Below are 23,396 nucleotides of genomic sequence, written 5' to 3'. Positions count from 1 at the left end.
CAGCTACTTTCTTATCCATCCAGCATCCACTCATCAAATTCATCTCTCTCCAGTTTAGAGGGAAGGCTGTCGCTTATTTACTAGAGTACTGCTTGAGCTAAATACCCATCATTTAATCACAGAATCATTGAATGGTTTGGGTGTAAGATCATCTAGGTCCAGCCCCCCTGCCATGGGCAGGGAGCCGTCCACTGGGTTCCTCAGAACCCCACCCAGCCTGGCCCTCGACACCTCTGGTGATGGGAGCCCACAACCCCTCTGGGCAACCTGTACCAGTGCCTCACTGCAGTGTTTTGAGATGAATGACAACATGATGGACACAGCCACCATCATGGTATAGGAAGCATACTATAAAGAATGATTATAATAATATCCTCCCATGATTGATATACATGAAGGTCAGGGGAAATCAGCTCCTCTGCTGGAGAGGAGTGATTACAAGCGTCAGCATTTGAAAAGCTCATTCCTGTTCTGGCCTTATACGAGGGCGTCATAAACTGGAGCCTTTGTTTGTGTTTGTGACCACATCCATGGGGTGCCACTGGGTTCAGTGACGGAACATTAGCTGACCTATCACGACTGATAAGTGCTATACTTTGAAGCCAGGAGTTCTCCTTGGTCTTGATTAGGAAAAGGAGGCACATGGCTTTCTGAGAACAAAGTTTCCGCCCCCAAAATTTCTGTGAATCATTTCTAGTAACATGTAAACCTCTAGTTGCTTTTAAGAATTTGCCTGTTTTGTGCGATAGGCCAACTTTTTAATGAATCTCGAACAAATCTTTTTGGAATTCCATATATCTGGATAAAGATGTCATTTTCTCAACCTGTCTCTTTTCTTCTCCTTCCTGTTGGTTGTACATGGAATATTTGCTTCAGTGTTACCAGACTACAGAATTAAGCATCAAACTCTAACTGATTGTGTCAGGTGATTACCCAGCTCATCATATAACACCTCTTGGTATGCACAAAAATACTGTTTCCACATCATAGAAGAGGAAGACTCATTTTGCCTGTGATCTTGTAATTCCAACAAAACTGCATATAGATTCACCTTGTAATGCTACAGGATAAATCAGAGTGAGGTCTGGTTTTCCTCCCCACAGTGACAATGTGTAATAAAGAAATTATTAGTAGCAAAATTACATAACAGAGATTAAAAAAAAAAAAAAAAAAAAGGTGCTTTTTTTGGAACAGTTTCTTTTCCTGCAGTAGACAGAGCTCAATTTTTTTTTCCTTTGACTATGACAAGAAATAGGAAATATTCTTACTGCTATCAAACAGAATAATTGATAAAAAGTTTTACTGAAGGGAAATGAATTATTAGTGTTACCAAATACTAAAAAAAAGCATCTCCCCTCGATCCAGAGTGTAAGGAGAAAAAGCATTTTCATAAATGCAGGCCTTTAAAGACTAGTTCAACCTTAATGATCTTTCTATACACTTTTTTTTTTCCCCACAAAAATCAGCTTCTTGGTTTCACAATGTTTCTGTGTTTCATTAAACTCTGAGAAAAATGGTCAGAATGAAGAGACAAGATAACCACAGAGGCTAGTATCTTCATTAAACATAAATTTAACCTTAACCTTTCAGATATAATTTCTAGCACCTTTTAAACATTTAAGTGCCCTACTTTCAGGAAAAATAATAACCCAGCAACTTTCAAAAATGTCAATATTTACAAATTGAGTTTGAAGCAGAGAATATATAAATAGCTAGCAGAAAGAAAGGTTAAGAAACAATAAAAAATGACCATTATTAGAATATTTTCCAGTTCCAGAAAAATAATGCAATTCTATCTCAATGCCATTTTTCTCCTTTGAAATCAACAATACACATAATTTTCTAATTTTTACAGTCAATTTCTGAAATTTCAAAGGCTCCTAAAAATCCAACCAAACAAAAAGAGTATCCCAGTAAGGCATATCAACATTGACCATCTATTTAAACATCAGTTTCACAAAAAACCTTTAGCAGATTTCTGACATCAGTTGTCCATAAACGTTTAAGGCTAGGCCTGCCTAACTGCCAAGGCATGCCCCAGATAGTGAGCTCTCACAAGTGCAGCAGCCCTCTGGCTAGAGATCAGCTACACTAGGGCTTCCAATATCCTCCAGCAGTAGTTTGACCCCGTATTTGCAGTCCTTCCTTTTGCTGAAGAGACCAAGCCAACTCTCCATCACCAGACGGAGATGCCTATGGTCCCACACTACCTCTGGACTTGCATTTTATCTTGCCTTCACTTTGTCTTTGATGAAAGGTAGGGACAAGGTGTGAATGGTTCCTTGTCAGTCCTGACACAGGAGATCCCCACCACAAATTCTAACTCTCACATGCAAAGTTTCACCTTTCCCATGTAGCTAATCCTGTATCTTTAGTACTGTACAACAGTTTATGTTTTCCTGATGTGTGCTTTAAGGGATCTGCTACAGCTGTGAAGAATTTGAATGCTGGAACCTATTCCTGTTAAAAATTCACTATGTTATTTAAAAGAGCACACATGCCAGAAATACACTATGGGGGAAGAGTGGTGAAAAATGAAAAATGCCGTGCTTACTAGGGGATGTAAGTGCTGCTCACACGAAACACGATGGATTTTCTTACCTCATGAGGGATCTCTGCCTCTGTAAGACTCATGTGCTGAAGTATCAATACAAGAGATTAAAAAGGAAGTGAAGAGGCTGAGGACTATCAGGGATTGTGTGAAATAAGACTAGTAGAGTCACACCCTTTAATCCCTGAGAGAAATGCAGCAGATGGAGACTAGGCAAGAGTCAAAGCAGCCCCAACCCTCTTGCCATCAGGCAAAAGGAGGGGACCTTAAAGATGGGGGGAATTGAAACAGATCCCTGCTTGGGGTGGGAATTCCCTCCCTGCCTCCCTGGCTTTCCCAGGTGCCCTTATGGAACAGATATGAGGCTCTGAAACTCCAGGATCAGGCGAATTATAGTGGAGATGAAGGTCTATCTGGGGGTTGTCAGTGGGCACATCCCAACTACAGGTATTAAGAAAGAAACCTTAATTGTAGTAGTTGGCTCCCTTCCAAAGGGAATTGAGGGCACTGTACACTGACTGGACCCAGCCCACAGGGGAGGGTCCAGTCAGCAGTGAAAATATTGTGCTTAAATGTGCAGAATGAAAGAGATTACATTGAAGTTGTGAACAGTGCATTCTCCTCTTACCTGTAATGGCCTCTCTGGCAGGGGATCCAGAAGAGCTTTCAATTGTTTAAGTGTCTTTCCACCCTCCTCAGTCAATGAGGTGGATGGATCTTCTTTGGGTCTTGTCCCTACCTGCACTTTGAACAGATGCATCTTGTCAACTGCATCCATACATCTTGCAGGAATAGAAAAAGCATGTGCAGTCTAAAGTAAAGGGAGAAAAAACAGTATTTCCACATCAAGGTAAATCTCATTCCATCCTAAATCTTATTCCCAATAATTTTTCCCTGTTGTTTGGGGAATTCTCTTTTTACTCTGCTTATCTGCAGAAGGTGCAGTAGACCAGAGCACGTGATTTCTTTAATAACTTGAACTTGCGGTCTTCTGATTGCATCAGTAATAGATGCAAGACGGCACTACTGTAACTTTAGGCAGAAAGAAAATACCAACAAACGTGTTTGAGCTGAATGCTGCATTTCAAGCCACACAGTATGAAAGAGCACAGCCCTGGTGAAACACGCTTAGCTTGCAAGTTCATGCTAGTAGCCAAAAGGAGTGGAAAATATACCAGTGTTCAAAGTGAAATGACACTCTCACATCCTTCTGTTCCCGTCTTCTTCAGTAGGAAAACATTACTGGCCAAACTGATATACAAATACTAATATACTTCAATGTGAGGCATGCTCTTTTCATAAAGCATTATGCACAAAATATCAGGCCAGAGCTGAAAGTGACAATACATACGGAGCTAAGAGATGAAACAAAAAAATCTTCCCCCAAATTCACTTTGCTTGATTTCCTAGGAAACACAAGTGGTGATCAGCTGTCTAGATTTAGAAAGAACAGTTCAGAATCTGTAGGGTTTGCAAATATCCAAAGACCAGTACCAACACAAATAAAAACGTAGCTATGTTTCCAAAGCTCTGGTGTGCAAGTAGGTCCATTTAGGTCAAAAAGAGCATATCAGCAGATGTGATGGAAGATTCACACTATATGGCTCCAACAGTCTCCATCTCCCCTCTTCCAGAGCCAGGCTGAGCTGTTCAGGAAGCTGAAGAGCATCTCCTCTCGTAAAACAGGCTCCCATGTTCAAGTACACAGCTGCTCACTCAATCCCATTTTTTACTGTCTCTTTGGTGGCTTCCACTGCATTGTGTATGAATTCTTGGAGAAGTGCTAGAGAAGTTCAAAGCCATGTTCTGAACCCAAAGTATCAGCTCCTTCCCATGTGTCTTAGTGACCATATGAAGCCAGAATGCATTAGGAACATGTCCTCTCCCAGAGCGTGACACTTCTTTCTCCCGGTGTGTTAATACTTGTAGAAGACCGCTCTGCCCAAACCCATACAAGCAAGCTTCCAGTCCAAAAACCTCCTGGTTCTTGTTACTGTGACTACTTCTGGATTCTGACAAATAACTGTGAAGAGTTAAAGGGTAAACTTGCAAAATCCAAGTCTCTTCTGCAGAAGGAATACTTGACAGAGGGTAGACTCATCAGATTAGAGGGTCGTTTTCTAAACAGGGTATTTGAAAAAAGCTAAAAACCAGAATTTGACAAGGAATATTTATGGTATCTGTCACAATGCTGCCATATTACTAAAGGAACTTTCATGTTTAGGAACCATCTACAGAGAAAATGATGTCAAGTAGCAGTAAACATGGTCCCCTTACGCCTTGACAAGACTCCCTGAAATCATACACCACATATGCCCTGCATTAGACCTTGTAAGGCTTGGTTACAGTTCAAAGCTTATAAAAGCAAAAGATTAAGAGTGAGACCATGCTAGAAGATGATTGCAGCTTTAGCACACTGAAGTTAAAGCACAAATGTACCCAGCTGGCATATTTAATGAAATTGATCTTCACCTATAGAAGAAAGTATCTGCTAATTTTGAGATTAGAAGTGAAAGAAAGACTTTGCAGCAGTGTCTTCAAGAATTTTTCAAAGTTTGTTTTTTTTTTTTTTTTTTTTTCCATTTTCCAAGAAAACTGAGTTTCCCTTTAAGTTCCTGGAATGAACAACTTTCTTCATGATACCACAGAAATCCTCATCTAGAGCCACTGCTAAGGTAAAACATCTGTGTGGAACTGAGTATAAAGTAAGGTATTTTGATACATTTAATAATTACTTCAAATTCTGTCATGAGGGAAGATATTTTACCATGAATTTCTTGTAAGTTTTCATTTCTTTTTGTAGACAATAGCTACAGAAATTTATTTTGAATAGAAGCTTAGAGCAGAGGCTCTCAAAATATTCTCAAAGATTTACCAAGAAGTTCTCCAGAAATTTACAAATTCACTGTGGTAATTCCGCCAGACTTCAATTTTAATTTTTTTTAAAATAAAATTTTATTTCAAGTTTGCTTTTAAATGTTTACTTATTTTTTTCCCTTTTTTTTAATTTCCATGTTTATGCAGGTTTCAAAGAACCACATTATCAGCTAACAGATCTACTGAAATTTGGTATAACAATTTGAAAGATCTTTTTCAGGCTTCTGCTGCTTTTGTTTATAACGGTTTCATATTCTTATTTATCTTTGTTTCTGCTTTTCTGGATAAGCTATCTTGGTAGCAGGAAATTAACTACTTGTTTTCCTTGAGTAAGTCATAACAAGCCCAAGGACCAAAGAGGGTAGTCTTTGGAATGGGAAGTTTTCATAAAATTCACACAAAACCTGAATTTTCAACAACTTTGACAGCTCTTTTGGTCCAGACTTGACACTTTTGGGATTTCCTCCTCTCTTTCCCCTGGTTGCTCTGAGAGATGGCCACATAAGATACTAAGGTATCAACTTCATGTTTATGGCAAATCTTATTTAGCTATTTAGAATGCAGAGGAGTATTTTCACTATGGAAAGTGACCACTTTCTGGAACAAGCACACTTGAAAGTAAATTGTTAATCAGCTGTGGATCAGGCTTTGTTAACTCCTGGACAGGCAATCTAATGGAACTATTTGAAGACCGGTTTTACCTTTCTGGTCTCCCCTGAAGTTTGTAAAGCACAGAGATGCCTACAGTCCTTTTCCTACGCCACATGCACAAGTCTATTTTCATGGCTTAGATGTGCAATGTACCAGGATTGGTAAGCAACAAACCAGAGTTGTGGGATGGGGGACAGTCAAGTGTGACTGTTGAGTTAAGCACAACAAATAGCAATCTGAGGAAGCCTAAATTCACTTTACTAAATATCTTTTGTACTAAAACAAAACAAAACAAAACACACCACCCCCTCCCTAAAAAAAAAAAAACCAGAAAAATACCCATCAAAAAAGCATGCACCCATCAACAGCCATCATTTTACTGCAAGTATTGCATTTACATTCAAAATTCAGAATTATATCATATCTGAGTTAGTGGTTGTAAAACTGGATAATGTAGCTATGCACAATGAATATGCAACACAACACTTCAAGAAAAGAGGAATTCAAGCAGAAAGTCTCTGGAGTCTTGGCTCCTCAGAAAACATGAACTGTTGCACAGGGAAGGCAAACAGCTTGATGTGGAGATTACCACTGAACTGTTTTGGATGCATCAGATATAGTGCCAATATACTAATCAAGGACGGAAAAAAAAATTTGCCACTCTTTAGCTTGTGTTTTGAATTATGGCACAAAGCACTGACAAGCAGTAGGAGAGAAGTGTTTCAGTTTGACTATCTTCCCTTTCCTCTTGATATTACAGGTTGTTACAGAGTACCTTGTATTTCTAAAAGCCAATACCAAACTTTTGAGACAGGTAGATATCAAGTAGTGGATCATTTTTCAGGGATATTTAATTTTTATTAGAGAATATTGTCTTTCATAGGTGATGGAAAATAGCACTCTTTTATCAGGGCTTTTAATAGAAGAAGCTATTAACAGCTGTAGAAGCTGTTAACATTCAAGTAAACACTTGAAACTAAGAACATCCTTGCACTCAAAGCAATAGAAATACCAGTGCTGTACTAATGAAGTGCCTTACTGCATATAAGAGAATAATTCAGAAAGAATTGCTTCAAAAGAAAGTTCAGCTCTTATGTTTTTTGTAAAGTACACAGTGTTTATAATCAATATTTTGCCAGCACTTGTAATGACTTCACTTACAGTACTACAAGGTCACTAAAAATGTCATATTGATCTAAACTCACTTGTGCACAGGAATCACGATACAATACATAAAATAAAAAATCAAGCTTTACTAACCCTCTGCAGTAATATTTGGCTTTTATATTGACCTTATAAATACTAAAAAAGATAGTTTTCCTTGTTCCCATTTATGTCTCAGAGCAGAAAGTTGGTTGAAAGGAGTAATTACAAGATGAGACAGTAATCCCTCTAACCTCAGGGCATGAAGTTAAAAAACCTCTTAATCCACTGAAGTTGCCCATATTCTTTTCAAAATACCTGAAATCTTGCATTGCTTCCTCAATTTCTGCCCTAGTTATTGAAAACATGGGCAGCAATTCCAGCTTTTCAGATTAGAACTGCTCTTCACCCCAACAGCAGCCTTTCCAAGACTAGCACAGCGTGCTGCCTCATCCATCAAAAGACCCAACCTCTCCCCTAGCTTTAAGCCGTCTGTTCGGCCAGACGACCACTGATGTGCTAGCACATATGCTGACCCAAACCATCAGCCATCACAGCAGTAGCTTAGCAGAAGGTGCCTACACAGTGAAGTTTAATTAGGAAAGTGTCAGTGTGAAAAAAGCCATGCCTCATTATGAGATGTACACACTGAAATGCTGAGGTCCAAATGCCACAACTGGACAAACAAGCCCAATGTTAAAATGTGTGTGAGCACAGCTGGATCAACAATGTTGATGTGGTTGAAATTGTGCAGTGCTAGGCTATTATTTTATACACGATGCAACATCTCTCAAATTGCATTCATTTCTCAAACTGTTATAGATAAAAAACCAGAGTTACTATCCCTAGTCATAAAATAAATATATAATTCTTTTGATAGTAAGTCCTAATTAGTTGCTGCTTTCTAGGGCTTAACTGAAGTCACTACTTCTATACACTTAGTCACCTTCACATAGTAACAATAAAGACTTTTTAACATGACTCAGGACTTCTCAGCAGAACTGGTAGGGGTATCCCAGACTTTTTAGCACTTGATGATAGAAAACAAAACTTGTTATAGAAACAAAGAATGCACACTACATACAACCCTAGTGGGCAACCAGCCACTTTAAAAACACATATTTTTCTTTCATGCTGCGAAAACACTCTCTTGCCAAAGGAAGGCTTTCCTAGACACAGGTGGGAAGGTCACCTGTCACGACCAATCTTGTTGCATGTACGTTTTCCAGAAGAGGCCACACAAACCCTGAGCATGTTTTGCAGTAATGAAGCCCAAGTGCTCCAGCTAACACTGCAGTTCCCTCACAGGTATTTACACTTGTTCCTGAACTCTTACTATTTACATACAAAAGGAACTAGTCCTTCACAAATGGCATGAAGCAGCTTCGCAATTTTTTCTACAGCTTTATAAAACTTTACTATAGTAAGAAAAGTACTATCTAGATATAAGACAGTCAGCTACACATAATCAAATCTGTATATTTCAGCCCTGACAGTTCCCCTGTGCAACAGTATTTATAACTGCTAATTTTTAGCGCTGCTTCTTGACTGCTGCCTTCTCTGCAGCTAAAGACATTTTGATTTTAAACTGAAGTAATTTACATAAACATATTTCATCCTCACTTTCATACAGCAAAATACTTCAACTATGAGTAGTTACAGTGTACTCAAACTGGTCTAAGTTGAGAACTAAAAGCTATCCATCTGTGAAAGCTGAACATACATATATCCCTGCTGGAATACGAACTCCATGTAGAGCTCCTCATTTGCTGCCAAGTACAGTGCCTTGCATCCTCTCATTACTCCAGCCATCCAAGAACATAACTATAAAAAAACCATCATCACACAACTATTTCCCTAAATAGTCTGGTTATAAACTCTGACTGACATCTTGCAGTGCTATTATCTATGTACGTTGTTCACAGACCCCACCCTCCATGTAATCTCAATTCCACAACACTGTAGCGTGATGCTCAACAACACATGCCACAGTTTTGTATCAAAAATCTCACAGTAGAGATGAAAAAGAAAAGGTGGAAGAAAACATTTAAAAATAAAAGCTATACTGCACAAGCCACTTTTGGAAATGTGTTCTCACTGGTGGCTCTCACTCATTCAACTGGGTGAAGCAAATGAATTGTGTATGTATCTCAAAAGGGCAGAAGAAAGTTGAATTTACTAGCTTTTGAAGATTTACTTGAAGTACTGGGAAGGGAAAAAATTGCCAGCAAACTACATCCAATTAATAGAGCCTAGTAATTACTAATCCAGTAATTAAACAACAGATGAGTATAATGATAAGAGTAAATCCTCCTCTCTCCCTGTACTTCATAAAATCATAGAAAGACTAGGGTTGGAACCCGAGGATGGTTAACTGCCACTTGCCAAGGAAAACAGTCCTAGGGACATCCTGAGGCAGAGCTGGGGATCAAGGTGAGCAGGGCCATCTTCTAGAGTGAGGAAACTGCATCTGGCTCAGCCAAGAGTGATGGAACAGTTCCATGATTTAAACACAACTCTGTATTCCTCCCAAGCTACCTTCTCTTGCTATAACCCTGTGTAAGCTACCTGTGTTTTAAGTTTGTCTAGGAGTGTCTTGTTCATATGTGCAGGCCCCCTGCACCCTTGCCTAATTTCCCTTGCAAGGAGACAAGCCTTGAACATCATCCAGCTCTCTCGGGGTCTCCTGCCCTCCAGGGCTCTATCCCCTGGTATTCTACCCAGAATAGGCTCAGGTCTGCTCTCCTGAACTCCAAGGTAATGAGCTTGCTGCCCTAAGGATCTCAAATTCCACCATTTCACAGACACTGTAGCCCAGAATGTCCCTGAACTTCACACTCCTCCGACGAAACAAAATCCACCACAGCACCTCTCCTCCTTGGCTGATCTATCCAAACTGTAGAGGGAAGTTATCACCAAAGAATTCCAGGAAGCTTCTAATGCAAGAGGTTTATGCTTCTCTGCCCTGTCCTTTCAACAGACACTTGTGTTGTTGAAGTTCCTGATGAGAATCAGGGCTTGTGAACATAAAGCCACTCCTGTCTTTCTGTAAAGGGCCTCAGCTGCTTGGTCTTCCTGGTCAGACAAGATGTAGCAGATCCCCACTATAAAGGCTCCTTGTCCCTTGCCTGCCTTTAATCCTGACCATTGATTCTCAGTCTGCTCCTCATCCATCTCCAGGTGAAGCTCCATGAACTCCAGCTGGTCACTGACATAGAGGGCAACACTGCCTCATCTCCCTTGTCTGACCTTCCTAAGGAGCCCATACCTTTCCATTCGAATCAACAGGACTCAACCCACATTTCCATGATGCCAATGACTGTAGTCCTCTAGGCCAGCACATACCTCCAATTCCTCTTGTTTGTTTCTCCTGCTGTGTGTGCATTAACACAGAGGCATTTGAGTTGGGCACCTATGAAGTTTTCTGGCTGGAATATCTGGAATTCCTTGATGTTGTAATTCAAGCACTCTCCTGCTGACCTCCTTACCCTCTCCAGGCTTTAGGCATCCCTTGCTGACTGGAAGAGCATGTCACCCTACACCTTATTAACCATTAAGTCTGATTATACCCCCTTCCCCCATCATATCAAGTTTATTGCCCTATCAATAAGCCTTATTAGCTCCATTAGCCCATCTTTCCCCTCTCAGAGAGGCGAATCGCATGCAAATTCATCACATCCACGACCACGGAGGCCAACCCATTATACGAAAGAAACTGAAATTGTGGCAGTGTGCCACCAGCCCCCGAGTCAGATATTAAGACTGGGTCCATCTGCTTTATTCAATGTCAGTACCTGCACGTACAAAAGTAGAGGAAAAAATAACCTGTGCTCCTGACTACCTCTTCAACCATTGCAGGGCCTTGAAATCTCTTTTGACAGCCTTTGGACTATGCACTGTGGCTTTGTCACCAGGCACATGGAAGACCAGCAACACGTAGTATGAGTGTGATGGCTGAACCAGGCTAGGAATTCTCCTGGTGATGTCCACAATTCATGCCCCAGGGAGGCAGTTTTCTGTGTTGGAGGACCTTTGTCCTAATCATCCACTGACTTTCCTACCACATCCAGAGCCTCACACCTATTGCACAGAGGCACTTGGGAGGGTAAAGTGGCCAAAAGGGGCTCTTGTCTATTGTGCCAAGCAAAGGCTTGCCTCTATTCACTCCTTCCTTTTGATCTACTTACTGCCTTCAGCCTGGCAGGGGGAGGTTACACAATGCCCTGGATATAGATTTCTTTCTGCTCTCTGCTCATGTCTGAGGAAGGCCAGAGCACAGTCCAACTGGTGTATCTCCACCTCAGAGTGGATACTTAGTCTTTCTGTCTCATCTCTTGGAAAACACACTAGGGCATTCACTTAACTTAGTTACACTGCATTGCAGCCTGCTACACGGACAGCAAATTAATTTTTACTGAATGCATTTCATGACTCTCATGTATTATATCAGCCTAAGTACTCAGTGGTTAATGTAAAACTGAAGTGAAAGATTCTACACGAATTCTAAAGTAACAGAACTGGTACACAGCTCCACTGTCTTACCTCCTTGTTGATAACTAGGATCCTAACCTAAATTACAAGTAGCTCAAGAGCTCTGTAGAAACCTTTTAATGAGATTGCTTACTCACTAAACCAGTGGAAAATATGGTAAAAGACCAGCTTATGAGACTGTTTTCCCTTCAACTTTGTTTATTGATGTACTGAACATGAAAAAGTACAAAGAATCCAAACACAAAAAGAAAACATGTACAACCTCTTAAATATCCAACAGAATATATTCTCTATTCCAACAAATGTGAATTAAGTCATACTATACAACTTCAAATAAATACCAGCCTTATATTTTACTAAGTGCTCTGATAAACACTGTAAAGTGAAGCCCAATTTACATGCCTTCTCATCAATGCCGTTAGTTGCTACAGTAGTATATGAAAGAAGCATGTAGCTACTATTTCTCCCACATTGGAAAGTTTGTGATTTCTATACTATATACAACTTTTAACGCAGAGGATTAGCTTTAACAACCTAAATGCATCTAAGAATGAAGTACTCAGGAAGCCAATTGATTTTTGAATAGCATTGAGTGGGTCAGCATGAAAACTTGCTTATTCACTTTAGCACGCGCTTCACAGTATATGTACTGTACTATACTGAAAATTTTATAACTACAATTTAAAAGAATAAGAACCAAAAACAACTGCAAAGATAGTGTACAACTATTTTATGCATAGAACATTGCTTTTTCTAAGGGGAAGCGTATGAGCATCTCAGTTTATACAAAAAGCAGGACGTAACTACATAGTTGTCAGTGCATCCTGGTGAAGGCATCAAACCCTCAGCTTTTTTTTTTTTTTAATTTAATTATAAGCTAGATGCTAATCAGAAAATATTCTGTATTTGTTTTCCTTAAATTTCTTCAATACATGGTAAAGACTTTTTCTATTTCCCCAAATAGTGATTTAAGCATCATACAAAGTTAAACTTCAATAGCATACAGGTATTTATGGTTTTCATATGAAAAATGTAAGGAAATTTGCTCAAAACATATGTTTATACTTGTTTTTTTACCACAAACATATTTATAAACAAAAATGTTGCATCACCATAAACAGCTGAAGCTAGACTATCTACAGACAAAAATAGCAACAGATCTGATGCACTGTAAATTCAAGTCCTCAGGACAAAAAAAAAAAAAAAAAAAAAGAAAAAGAAGCAGACCTCAAGTAACAATGTTAATGCCATTTACAAAGAAAAAACTTATACAAAAACATTCAAAATTGAACATCACTTGGCATGTAACTTAAAAAAATAATCAAAATTAGCTGAAAGGTTCATAACTTAGGTCTTATTTACATTACACAAAGCTCAGGTGTTAGCCTTAAACATAACTTTCAAAATACCTCCTAACTATCCAACTCAGGCCACTTCTGCTGATTTGCTACTGCACAAACCATGCTCGATGTCTTTTCTTAAGACAAAACAATTCTTCAAACAATAGCAAGTACATCACTAAACACCATGAGCTCTATCTGAAGGGAATTCTTTAGGAAGAACAGATTTTTTTTTTCCCCCATATCTCAGTGTTTAAAGTTTTCTGCTTGCTCTTATATTCTTTTTTTAAAATTTTCATTTGCTTCAAAATCACAAATTAAAGTGAGCCACCTATCACTTAACAACCAGGATGATCAAAGACTCCACTGATGATTACAAAAAATGAAACCAACAGTGCATCCCATTGACTTTACCTCTTAATACAAAGGTCTCAAAAGTAGTTCTACATCATAAATCTTTCTAAATCTTTTCCCAACAATTGCAAATCTCCTGGTAAGTTTTAAAAGCTCACTAGGTGTCATACGAAGAGATTTCTCAAAGTATTCAAGTCAAAATATTTGTTCCAGGACCAGTAAAAAGTTTCTCCAAATTTTTTATTTTTTTTTATAAAAATAGATGCTTTTTTAAACCCACATCAAAGAGGCTCTTATCTCTTTGGCAAGGTACTGCTTTACGAAAAGTTCTCCAGTATTCTTACAATAAGCTTTTATAATGTGTTCCCATTCCCCAACCCAAATGAAGATGATGAAATAAATACTGCTCATAACTTTATAAATAAAATGTAAACTTCAGATACTTTTCTTGAACAACAAAACAAAATAGTAATGCATTACAATGTAAATTAAACACAAAGCAAATCAAGAAATGACAAAAGAAAATTTATAGTATTACACAAAGCCTCGATATTTACTCATAGTCTAAAGGCAGTCATGTATGAAGAAAAAAAAACTTCTTCCCTTAGCTGAAACATTTTAAAAGGTCCACCTTCTTCAAAGAAGGCAATAGAATACGCATTGTGACAGGTAAAAACCCTGTACCTCTTGTCAATACTCAAACACAAAAGATAGATAAGAAGTTCTAATTCAAACATTAGCAATAAAAAAATCTCACATATTCTTAGGATGCTAAGTAGTCATTTTATCCCCATTTCCACACTGGCATACAACAAAGGCATTTACTAATGCATAAAGCTTCTTGTAAATTGCCTTTGTTGTATAATTTTCATGTATTAATGCACTGAGAATAACTTGTTAGGCTTTGTGCGTTTTGTTTGTTTTGAAGGAGACCTGCAATACTCTGTCACCAAGGCGGTATCCGTTCAGGCTGGCTATTGCCATAGCTGCCTCGTCGTAGTTTGTCATCGTTACAAATCCAAAACCTTTGCACTTGTTGGTGTTAAAGTCACGGATGACCTTCACATTGGTTACTGCTCCGAAGGGTCCAAACATTTGCCAGAGGATACTCTCGTCAGCATCAGGGGCCAAGTTGTATACAAAAATGCACCACCCAGTTCCTGCATGTCCAGGGATATTAATTCCGGCCAAACTGGTCATTCCGTCAATGGTCATTGGAGGAAACCTACTAAAGAATGAGGGAAAGCAAAACAGAATTATAATATAGCTGTTGACAAAAAACTTCAGAAAAAAATGTCAAAATTAAAGAAGAGAATGATACAGAGTTTTCACAGAATGAACATGTTGCTTAGGCTAGAAGGATAAGATCAAAAATATTTTTGCCCCCCTAACTGCACAAATACTAAGTAAAAAATTATACAGGATTAGGGAGAACAGTGCTAGGTATGTCTGAAATGATGTAACAGAAAATCAAAAGGAAAGCATGCTATAAAACCAGTGAGGATTAGCAAGTCATTTGAAACAGGAATTCCACGGAACTGCTACAGAAGGCTTGTCTATTTCATGCAAAATGCATCAAAATGAACCATCTCAGCTGAAGTCTTAACATGCAAAAATCCAACATAAGTCTTACTGAAAAGTAAGAGTTTGCAAAATACTTCAAAATAATTTGGTTGTTATGAACCAACTAATCCTTTATTACCTCTTTACTCCATAAGCTATGTTGAGCAGATTGTCCAACCTGCAAAACATTTAGCAACATGTTCAGTCTTCAGACTTTTCCACCCTTTAAGATTAAGGAAACTTAGCACATTACTGTCACATCCATTACAGTGCACAGAACCTCATGAAATGTTAAAGTATCACCACAGAAAGAGCCATGGCACCTTATTACACCTAACAGTGAATACAAAACAGATATTCTTCTGTAGTAACCACAATCATAGGTAGTTCATTTCATAAAGTGCACCATGGCCACAAATTCAGTCTAAATCACATACTGTTACCATAAAATTACAGTAGTGACCACATTGGTGAAGTCTTCCACGTTACTAACTTGTCTGAGAAGAAAACTTTTATTGAGGCTTCTGGCATGTTTGCTGACATGACTATCAAGACAGATGCAGTATTTTGGACCGCTAGCAACTGTTGTAACAAACTCCAAAGAAAGATTTTTCTATTCCTACTCCATCTGACAATTCCAGAATGCTGGAAGGCAGAAGGCTGGTTTGGCTGAGCAGGGCTCAGGCAAAAAAATTAAGTAAGGACAGGAGGCAAATACAGATGGACATGGAAAGAACAGAGATGTTACTTGCCACTGGAGGAAGAAAATTTGTGCGGCCAAAGCTCAACAAGAGTTCAAGCTTGCCAAAATGTGGAGATTAACAAAAAGAGGTTTTTAAATATGTCAGTCTCAGAGAGCAGTACAAAAATAGTATTAGCTTGTTAGAGAATGAGGACAGTCACCCCACAAACAGGGACACAAACAGACAGGGAAGTTTAATGCTTTCTTTGCCTCCATCCTTAATATTGAAGAGTCCCAGTGTCCTGAGCTGAGAGAACGGTGAACAACTCTAAACTTGTGCAGGACCTCCTGCTCCAACTGGATCCCTACAAATTTATGAAACTTGATGGGATTCATCCAAGAACATCAAAGAACTGGCCAATGTCTTTGTGAGGACTCTTTCAACGATGTTTTTAATGATCCTGGCAATATGGAATTGATGGAAGCTGGCTAACACTACCTCAGTTTTCAATGAGGGCAAGAAGAATGACCCTAGAAACTACAGGCCTGTCAGTCTCACTTCAGTGTCCGGTAAAATTATGGAGATTATTCTGGGAAGTACTGAAAAACAATCACAGCCAGCATAGCTTCATGAGGCCAAAGTTCTGCTTGTCAAACTTCATTTCCTGTTATGACAGGATAACCCACCCAGCCGATCACAGGAATCCAGCTGATATAATCTTTTTGGATTTCAGTAAAGGTTTTGATACTGCCTCTCCCAGGATTCTTCTGGACAAAATGTGTAGCACATAACTGGATAAACAAATTATGTGATGAGTGAACAGCTGGCTCAAAGGTCAGGCACAATGCATTACAGTGAATGTGGTGACACCTGACTGGTAACTGGTCACTACTGGGATTCCACAGGGCTTCATTTTAGACTCAGTGCTCTTTAGCATCTTCATAAATGACTTGGATGCAGGACTTGAAGAACATACACTAAGTAAGCTTACCAATGACACTAAATTGGGAGGACCTATTGACTCTCCCTAAGGCAGAGAGACTCTGAAGAAAGACCTTGACAAATTAGAGGGTTTGGCAATCACTAAGCACATGACATTTAAAAAGGGCAAGTGTCAGATTCTGCATCTGCTATGGGGCAACCCTGGATGTGTACAGACAGAATGAGGAAATGAGACACTGAAAAGCATGGCAAGGGACCTGGGGGTCCTACTCAACAGAAAGTTGAACATGAGCCAGCAGTGCCCTGGCAGCAAGGAGGGCCACCTTTGTGAGGGCATCAGGCACAGCATCTCAGCCAGGCAAGGGAGGGGACTGTCCTGCTCTGCTCTGGGACAGCCTCACCTCGAGTGCTGGGGGCAGTTTTGGCCACAATGTAAGAAAAACAAAGCATCCAAGGGAGGGCCAAGAAAATGGTGAAAGGTCTGGAAGGAAAGCTGTACAAGGAGCAATTGAGGCCACCTGGTTTGTTCACCCTGGAGAGTCTGAGGGGTGGCTGGCCTTCTCACACTCCAAAGTTTCCTCATGAGGGGAAGAGGAGCGAGCAACAGGCAGAGATCGCTCCTCTGTAGTGACCAGTGACAGGACCTGAGGGGATGCCCTGAAATTGTGTCAGGGCAGGTTTAGGTTGGATATTAGGAAAAGGTTGTTCACCCACAGGGTGGCTGGACACTGGAACAGCATTCCTAGGGAAGTGGGCATGTCACCAAGCCTGCCAGCCTTCAGGAATTGTTTGGACAATGCTCCCAGGAACTCTGGAGGATGATCCTGTGCAGGGCCAGGAGCTGGACTCTATGATCCTTGTGGGTGCCTTCAAACTTAGGATATTCTATGACGCTATGTTTTTCCAGGATGTAGTGTTTCTGGAATATACACATACACATATGTATGTACATTATTTTCAAGATTTCTCCATATGTTTCTTGCCTCATCTTACCCCAGTTACAGAATGTTGCCACAAGTCTAAATCCCTTTAAATTATCTAGCCAACACCCAAAATATGCAGTGCATACCACTCCTATAGCTCTTATTCCTAGAGTCTCTTAAATTGCTTATTAAAAAAATGTTTACCCTGAAGAAGCTCTGTTTCTAGCAAATCCCAGATACGTGAAGAAGAGGTTTTATTATAGATCCTCTTTAAGACTCAATAAAATATGAGCCTAGGTAAAAAATGTACACTTGATTAGGTTTTCCAGAGCACACTGATTCTGCAGCGAGCTGGGTTTGCAGAATACACTGACAAGAAACCACTGAACTCTAAAAGAGCAGAAAAAGGGAAATTAAAAAATACTTGACTACTATCACTAGACAGTGTGGATGACTGAGGTCCACTGTCATTGACATCAGGGGTGGAGAACAAGGTGAAGAGTTCCAGAAACACCACCACTTATAGGTGCTTGTTACAAAGCCAGTCAGATGAGGACTTAACACAGTAATGGCGTCACTTGTCTGATTTTTCTTCAGTTACCTTGAAGAATTGAAAATATTCTGGAAAAATTCTCAGGGACTTTCACTGGAAAACTTTTAAAGATGCTTTAAATTACACATCTAATAGAAACTGAGGAAATAGTGCTGCTTTTGAAAGTCCAGCAAGAAAAAAGGAAACTTGTGTTGATCATGTTGCCTTTATTATTAAAGTTGAAGCCCTTTTCAGGCCTCTGTCAACTATTAACAGAGATGGGGCAACTGCATTAGATAATCCTGTCTTAAATGTCAACAGCTAAGATTTCTTGCATGTGTAACACATGAAAGATCTGAAGCATTGGTGCCATCCCAACTATAGAGTCAGCACCAGATCTGGAATGATGAAACAATACAAAGTAAAAGCCTAAAAGACAAGAAAAGATGATTTCTCTTTACAGCGTAAAGATTAAAATTTGGTAAGACTGTCTTTTAGTGATGAAACATTAGCCTGAAGGACTTGACCAAAAAAAAAAAAAAATCTATTTATCTGTCTGCAACCTCAGTTTACCTTTTGACCAGTAAGTTAATTTTTTTTCTTTCTTCCACATCAATGAAAGTGAGAGAGATTTGACTCTCCTATTTACTACAGAATTGATATTACTCAATGCTTTTTGTTACCATTAATCCTGTATTCAGGGCAAATCACAGTATCTCCTAAGGTACTTTTATTACTTTACACTTATGTATCTCAGAAAACAACCATCAGCTTCCAAGTGAAATGTAAATGGACATTCATAAAAATAGAATTCCATTTAAAGAAAAATAACTCTCCACCAGTCAAAATTTAGGACACAAAGCCTAAAGCTGCAGGATAGGGCTAGTCTATTGATGATACCTAAGTGCAAAGAAGTAGGTCTTAACCAGAAAGAACCAAATCTGACCTCCCTCCACAAAAAAAAACCCCAAGTCCCCCCCCAACCCAAAGCATGCACACAATGTCCCGCCCCCCCAAAATAAACAAAAATCCCCCCAAACCAAAAAATCTCTGAAAGCTGAGAGAATTTTTACAAATCATGATAGATCTACCTGGAATATCAGTAAAATACCAATGCTATCCCAGCCAGCATCTGAGTGAAACTGAACAGAGGAGTATCTTGGAACATGGGCAGTCAGAAGGGCTCAAGGAGTCTGCAGGCCAAGACTTGCCAGAGTATGTTGAATGTTCTAATACATAAGCTTGTAACACATAACCCATGACCTTATTTCAAACCATGCACTTGAGTCCATCCTACAATTTCTGTCCCTATACTCTGCCTATAGAATAATAGCAAGTCTACTTTTATGCAATATTCAGAACCCTGTTTTAAGTCAGGCCTTTCATTACTTAAGAAATGGTAAGAAGAACCACAAAAAAGTAAATAAAAGGTGTTCTCTCCTACAGCAGAACACCTACTCCACACACCTGTGAGATGCAGCACATAAGGCCAAAAAGCTGAAGAAAAAAATTCAGAAATTCTGACAGAAATTTAGTCCATTAACTCTTGAATATTTGGCTTATAAGCAAGCCTAGGCAATGCAGAGCTTTTGAAATTTGGTATATTCTCTTTGAAGTAAGGTGTCAACTGGTTTTGTTTCTTGAAAAACAAAACAGAAATACTCTTTGAGTGTATTACTATTTAACACAGTCCAGCCACATTGTTCAGGGGCAGAGGGAGGGAAGAAATAATCAAGATGACTGAAAAAAATCCAAGGTACTCATGGATGTAGACAATACAGCATTTGTTTCACTTTGTTCTTACCATCCCTTCTTTTCAATACACTAAACTGCACAGAGAACTATATGGCAATAGTTTCAACATGATAGGAGCATAAATCCTCAAAAAGCACATGTGGAAAATACGCGAACAACCTGCATTATGAAAGGTTGTAACAAGAAAAGATTAAGTATGGCATGGAGAACATAGACAACTAACCAGGAAAAAAACCTGAAAGCCAGAATGCAGAGGAAAAATGTAGGGGGTAAATAAAAGAGGAAGCTGGCTGTGGCATGCCATAGAAAAGAACACTAAATCTCATAGTTCTCAACATTAACTGAATCAACTTGCACATTAATCAAGAATAACTTAGGAAATGAAAGGTAATCTTTGGAAAAAAGTTTTAGTGACCGAGTACAAAAAAGATGCCACCTTGGTTTACCTAAGTATGTTTATTAGACATTGAAACACTATCAGGAGGATGGCATGCATTTTTAGTTTTAGCTGTACTGTGGTAGTGTAGCTGAAGTTCAACATTCACGTGTTTCCTTCCTATACAGAAGTCAGACAAGCAGGAAAGCACAAGCGTAGAGGCAAACAAACAGGCCTGTGGGAACATGCAAGTTTCAGCACAGTTGTGCACATTATTTGACTTACCTAAAACGCTGAGCCTGCTGAGCTAGAGGGGCGGGATACCTTCTGTTTGGAGAATGGTACAGCTGGGAAAGAATGGCCTGATTGGTTTTTTGGCTTGGATTGTTAGCAAACTTTACAGTGATGGGCTCTGTGGCACCTGGAGGTTTCTGGCCATTCAAGCCCTTGATAGCTTCTTCTGCTTCAATTCGCTTGTCAAACCGGATAAACCCCACGCCCCGTGACACCCCTGCACAAGGCGAAAAAAGCACACAGTAAAGAATTCACGGACTCCAGAACACTACATGTTAACTTTTTGTGTGGCCATTTGCTAGGTTGATGGTCAAATGCAGTGAACACATGGTAACTTTGGCTTAACAGAACAGAACTTTTGTGTAAAATAAAAATTTTCTACTGTAATTCTGAATTTAATTTTTAATTTAGCTGATGTAAGACACATTTGTGTAAAAAAGCTTGGAAGTTTGAGGGAAAACAGTGGACATAAATATAATGAGCCAAACTGGAATTCAGAAACAAAGCACTGTTTTTGGATGGAGATGAACCCAACCCAGATGCACTGTAACCTCTGCTCACGCTACTGTGCAGTACCTAAATTCACAAAAATTCTATAAATAGCTTAGTTCTCTGCTCTCTAGCAGCAAAAAAAAGGCTTTTGCTCTGCTGTATCTCCTGAAGCCCTCTCTGGAGCAAATATGCTAAGAGGATGATGACGTGCACATACTGTATTGCAACAATGGGAGTTATGACCACATTTTCGCAGTCAGTGGTTACCTCTTAGTAAAAGATTCAGTTTCAGTGTATCAATATACATCATTAGGCGTTACTTTCAAAGAAAACTTTACTTGATATAGAAAAGTCAAAGGCAACATGCAAAAGAATCCAGAAGTGTGTACGGAAATTCCAAATGTCTTAGACATAAACACGTTGAGCTGTGGATGCTTGAACCAATTAATATTAAAGCTACTAACAGCCAACATTAGTTAGAGCAATGTTTTGTTGTAATATTTCTAGTGTCATTTAGAGCCCCTTTACATTTTGGTTCAAGAATAACCAGATGAGTTAGACACTTGTCCTCAATTGAGAAAGACATTAATGACAAGAAAGGTATTCTGTTCATAAACAATGATGATTTCAGCCATCAAAAGTGACAATGAACAGGCATAAGAAAGCTTTAAAGAGGCAAATGTCACAGCTTCAACTCTGCATTTTTTTATATGAGTTTGAGTCACAACCTTATTATTCATACCATTCTGAGCCTACTTCTTCCAAATTACTAAAAAGAAGGAGGCAAGAAAGCCTTAAGCCTTAACAACAATCTATATGCCAGAAAGTACACTGCAAATAGCAGGATTTATGAATATTAATAAAATTAGCAAGCATATTAGAAGTCAAATTATATTTACTTACTGGTCCACTCGTTAAATCCCATCTATTTCTATGGATGAATATACAGGAACCTACTGCGAACAGCTGTTTATTGCACAAAGACTAGCAATCTGTCCTGCAAATCTGCTACCTCTACAAGTCAGTATTTGGCCTTTAGCTTTCCTTTCCAGGCCTCTCTACACTCTCAACAACTCAAACTATTAAAACACTCTCTAAGTATTAGGTGTCAACACTGAGATTTCTTTTAACTTAGTGGAAGTTGAAGGAGTACACAAAAGTTCCTCTAAAGGTCGTCAGCCAAGACTTAAATGCTGGCATGTGCAAACTTTTCAAAGTAAGACAATTAAAAACTTTATGACCTTCTACAGTTGAAAGCTATTTGCTATCCAGGAGGCTATGCGGCTTTGGAAAGGTATAAATACAAAAAAAAAATCAAACCCAGCTCATTCAGGGAATAATTATGTGAGTAAATGACTTCCTCAGTCCCACCCCTTAGTATTCCAGAAGGGGGAGAATTTGGAGAGCTCTGTTTCTTTGTATCTTGCTTTGTACACTCAATACTCCTGTCAGGTACTTAGTTTTTCATTGAGTTGCTTATATTTGGCAGAGACGTCACAGCAGGTGATTCTGAAAACTATAAAGCTCCTCAAGATCAGCCATTTGAGAGAGCAAAAAACCTGTAGGAGACTGAAGAGTAACCACAAAGTGTCACTGACCACCATTACCTGATTGACACACATACTGTAATAATAGCAAATAACCTGTTATATCTTAGTACTTTAAGGCATAGGTAATCACAGAACTTACCTGCTCTTGAGGAACTGAAAGTTCATGTGTGTGCCCAAATTTAATGAGTTAGCCTTGAAAACAGTATTAACAGAACCTGCCAGTCTGGGGCTCTGGTAGTCCTAGCCCCAGAGAACCAGCTGTGCATTTCTGCATAAAATTTTCTTCTTAGAAAAAAAAAGTTTAATAGCATTTTATATGGTACTGGGAGACTAATTTCATGCAGCAGCTTGGAAAGGAAGATTACAGCAGCTGTAAATGTATTACAAGTCATCAAACAAGCTTCAAACCTGCACCTTCAGGGTGGAAATGACTCAAGCTGGCTCAGAACACTACACAGTCTATTTTTGTCCATGCATATTTATCAATGATTCCAGGAGAAAAATGTATTTTCTACCCTACATACACCTTTTATACATCATAGACACAAGACTATTGTACTGAAAGACAAAATATTTCCTAAACTGTGAGTCCATGAAAGGCCATGCAAAACCGCCTACTTACCAGTGACTTGGTCAACCAGAATACGAGAAGTAATAATACGTCCATACTGGGAAAAGAGCTGTTCCAGTTCTTTCTGGGTCATTGTTTTTGGAAGTCCACTAACATACAAATTGGCATCTCTGATAGAAGCTGAACTTGGTCGTGCATAAGAAACCTTTGAAAAACAAACCACAAAAAAAAAGCTTCAAAAACTGCTGAAACAGGGCAGTGTTATTTGTTGTGAGACATGAAAATTTCTCCAACAGCAGACAGAACAG

At 39.1% G+C, this 23,396-nt stretch overlaps 1 protein-coding gene across 17 annotated transcripts in view; it reads right to left on the bottom strand.

Annotated features, from left to right (window-relative positions):
• Positions 1-11,893: 11,893 nt before the first annotated feature.
• ELAVL2 (ELAV like RNA binding protein 2) overlaps positions 11,894-23,396 on the bottom strand; it is an 86,216-nt gene continuing 74,713 nt past the window's right edge. For 10 of the 17 annotated variants that reach the window (XM_063421453.1, XM_063421462.1, XM_063421448.1 and 7 more), the window contains 4 exons: positions 23,140-23,293; positions 20,467-20,692; positions 15,110-15,148; positions 11,894-14,635 (listed from right to left, as the gene is read on the bottom strand). In XM_063421453.1, coding sequence (XP_063277523.1) covers positions 14,305-14,635; positions 15,110-15,148; positions 20,467-20,692; positions 23,140-23,293 — 750 coding nt within the window. In that variant the 3' untranslated portion in view covers positions 11,894-14,304. The remainder of the gene's footprint in view (positions 14,636-15,109; positions 15,149-20,466; positions 20,693-23,139; positions 23,294-23,396) is intronic. The other 7 variants (XM_063421449.1, XM_063421454.1, XM_063421455.1 and 4 more) reach the window with 3 other exon arrangements.

The sequence above is a fragment of the Prinia subflava genome, chromosome Z (genome assembly GCF_021018805.1).
Source record: "Prinia subflava isolate CZ2003 ecotype Zambia chromosome Z, Cam_Psub_1.2, whole genome shotgun sequence".
NCBI classification, from domain to species: domain Eukaryota; kingdom Metazoa; phylum Chordata; class Aves; order Passeriformes; family Cisticolidae; genus Prinia; species Prinia subflava.
This window is presented reverse-complemented; position numbering and strand designations above follow the sequence as displayed.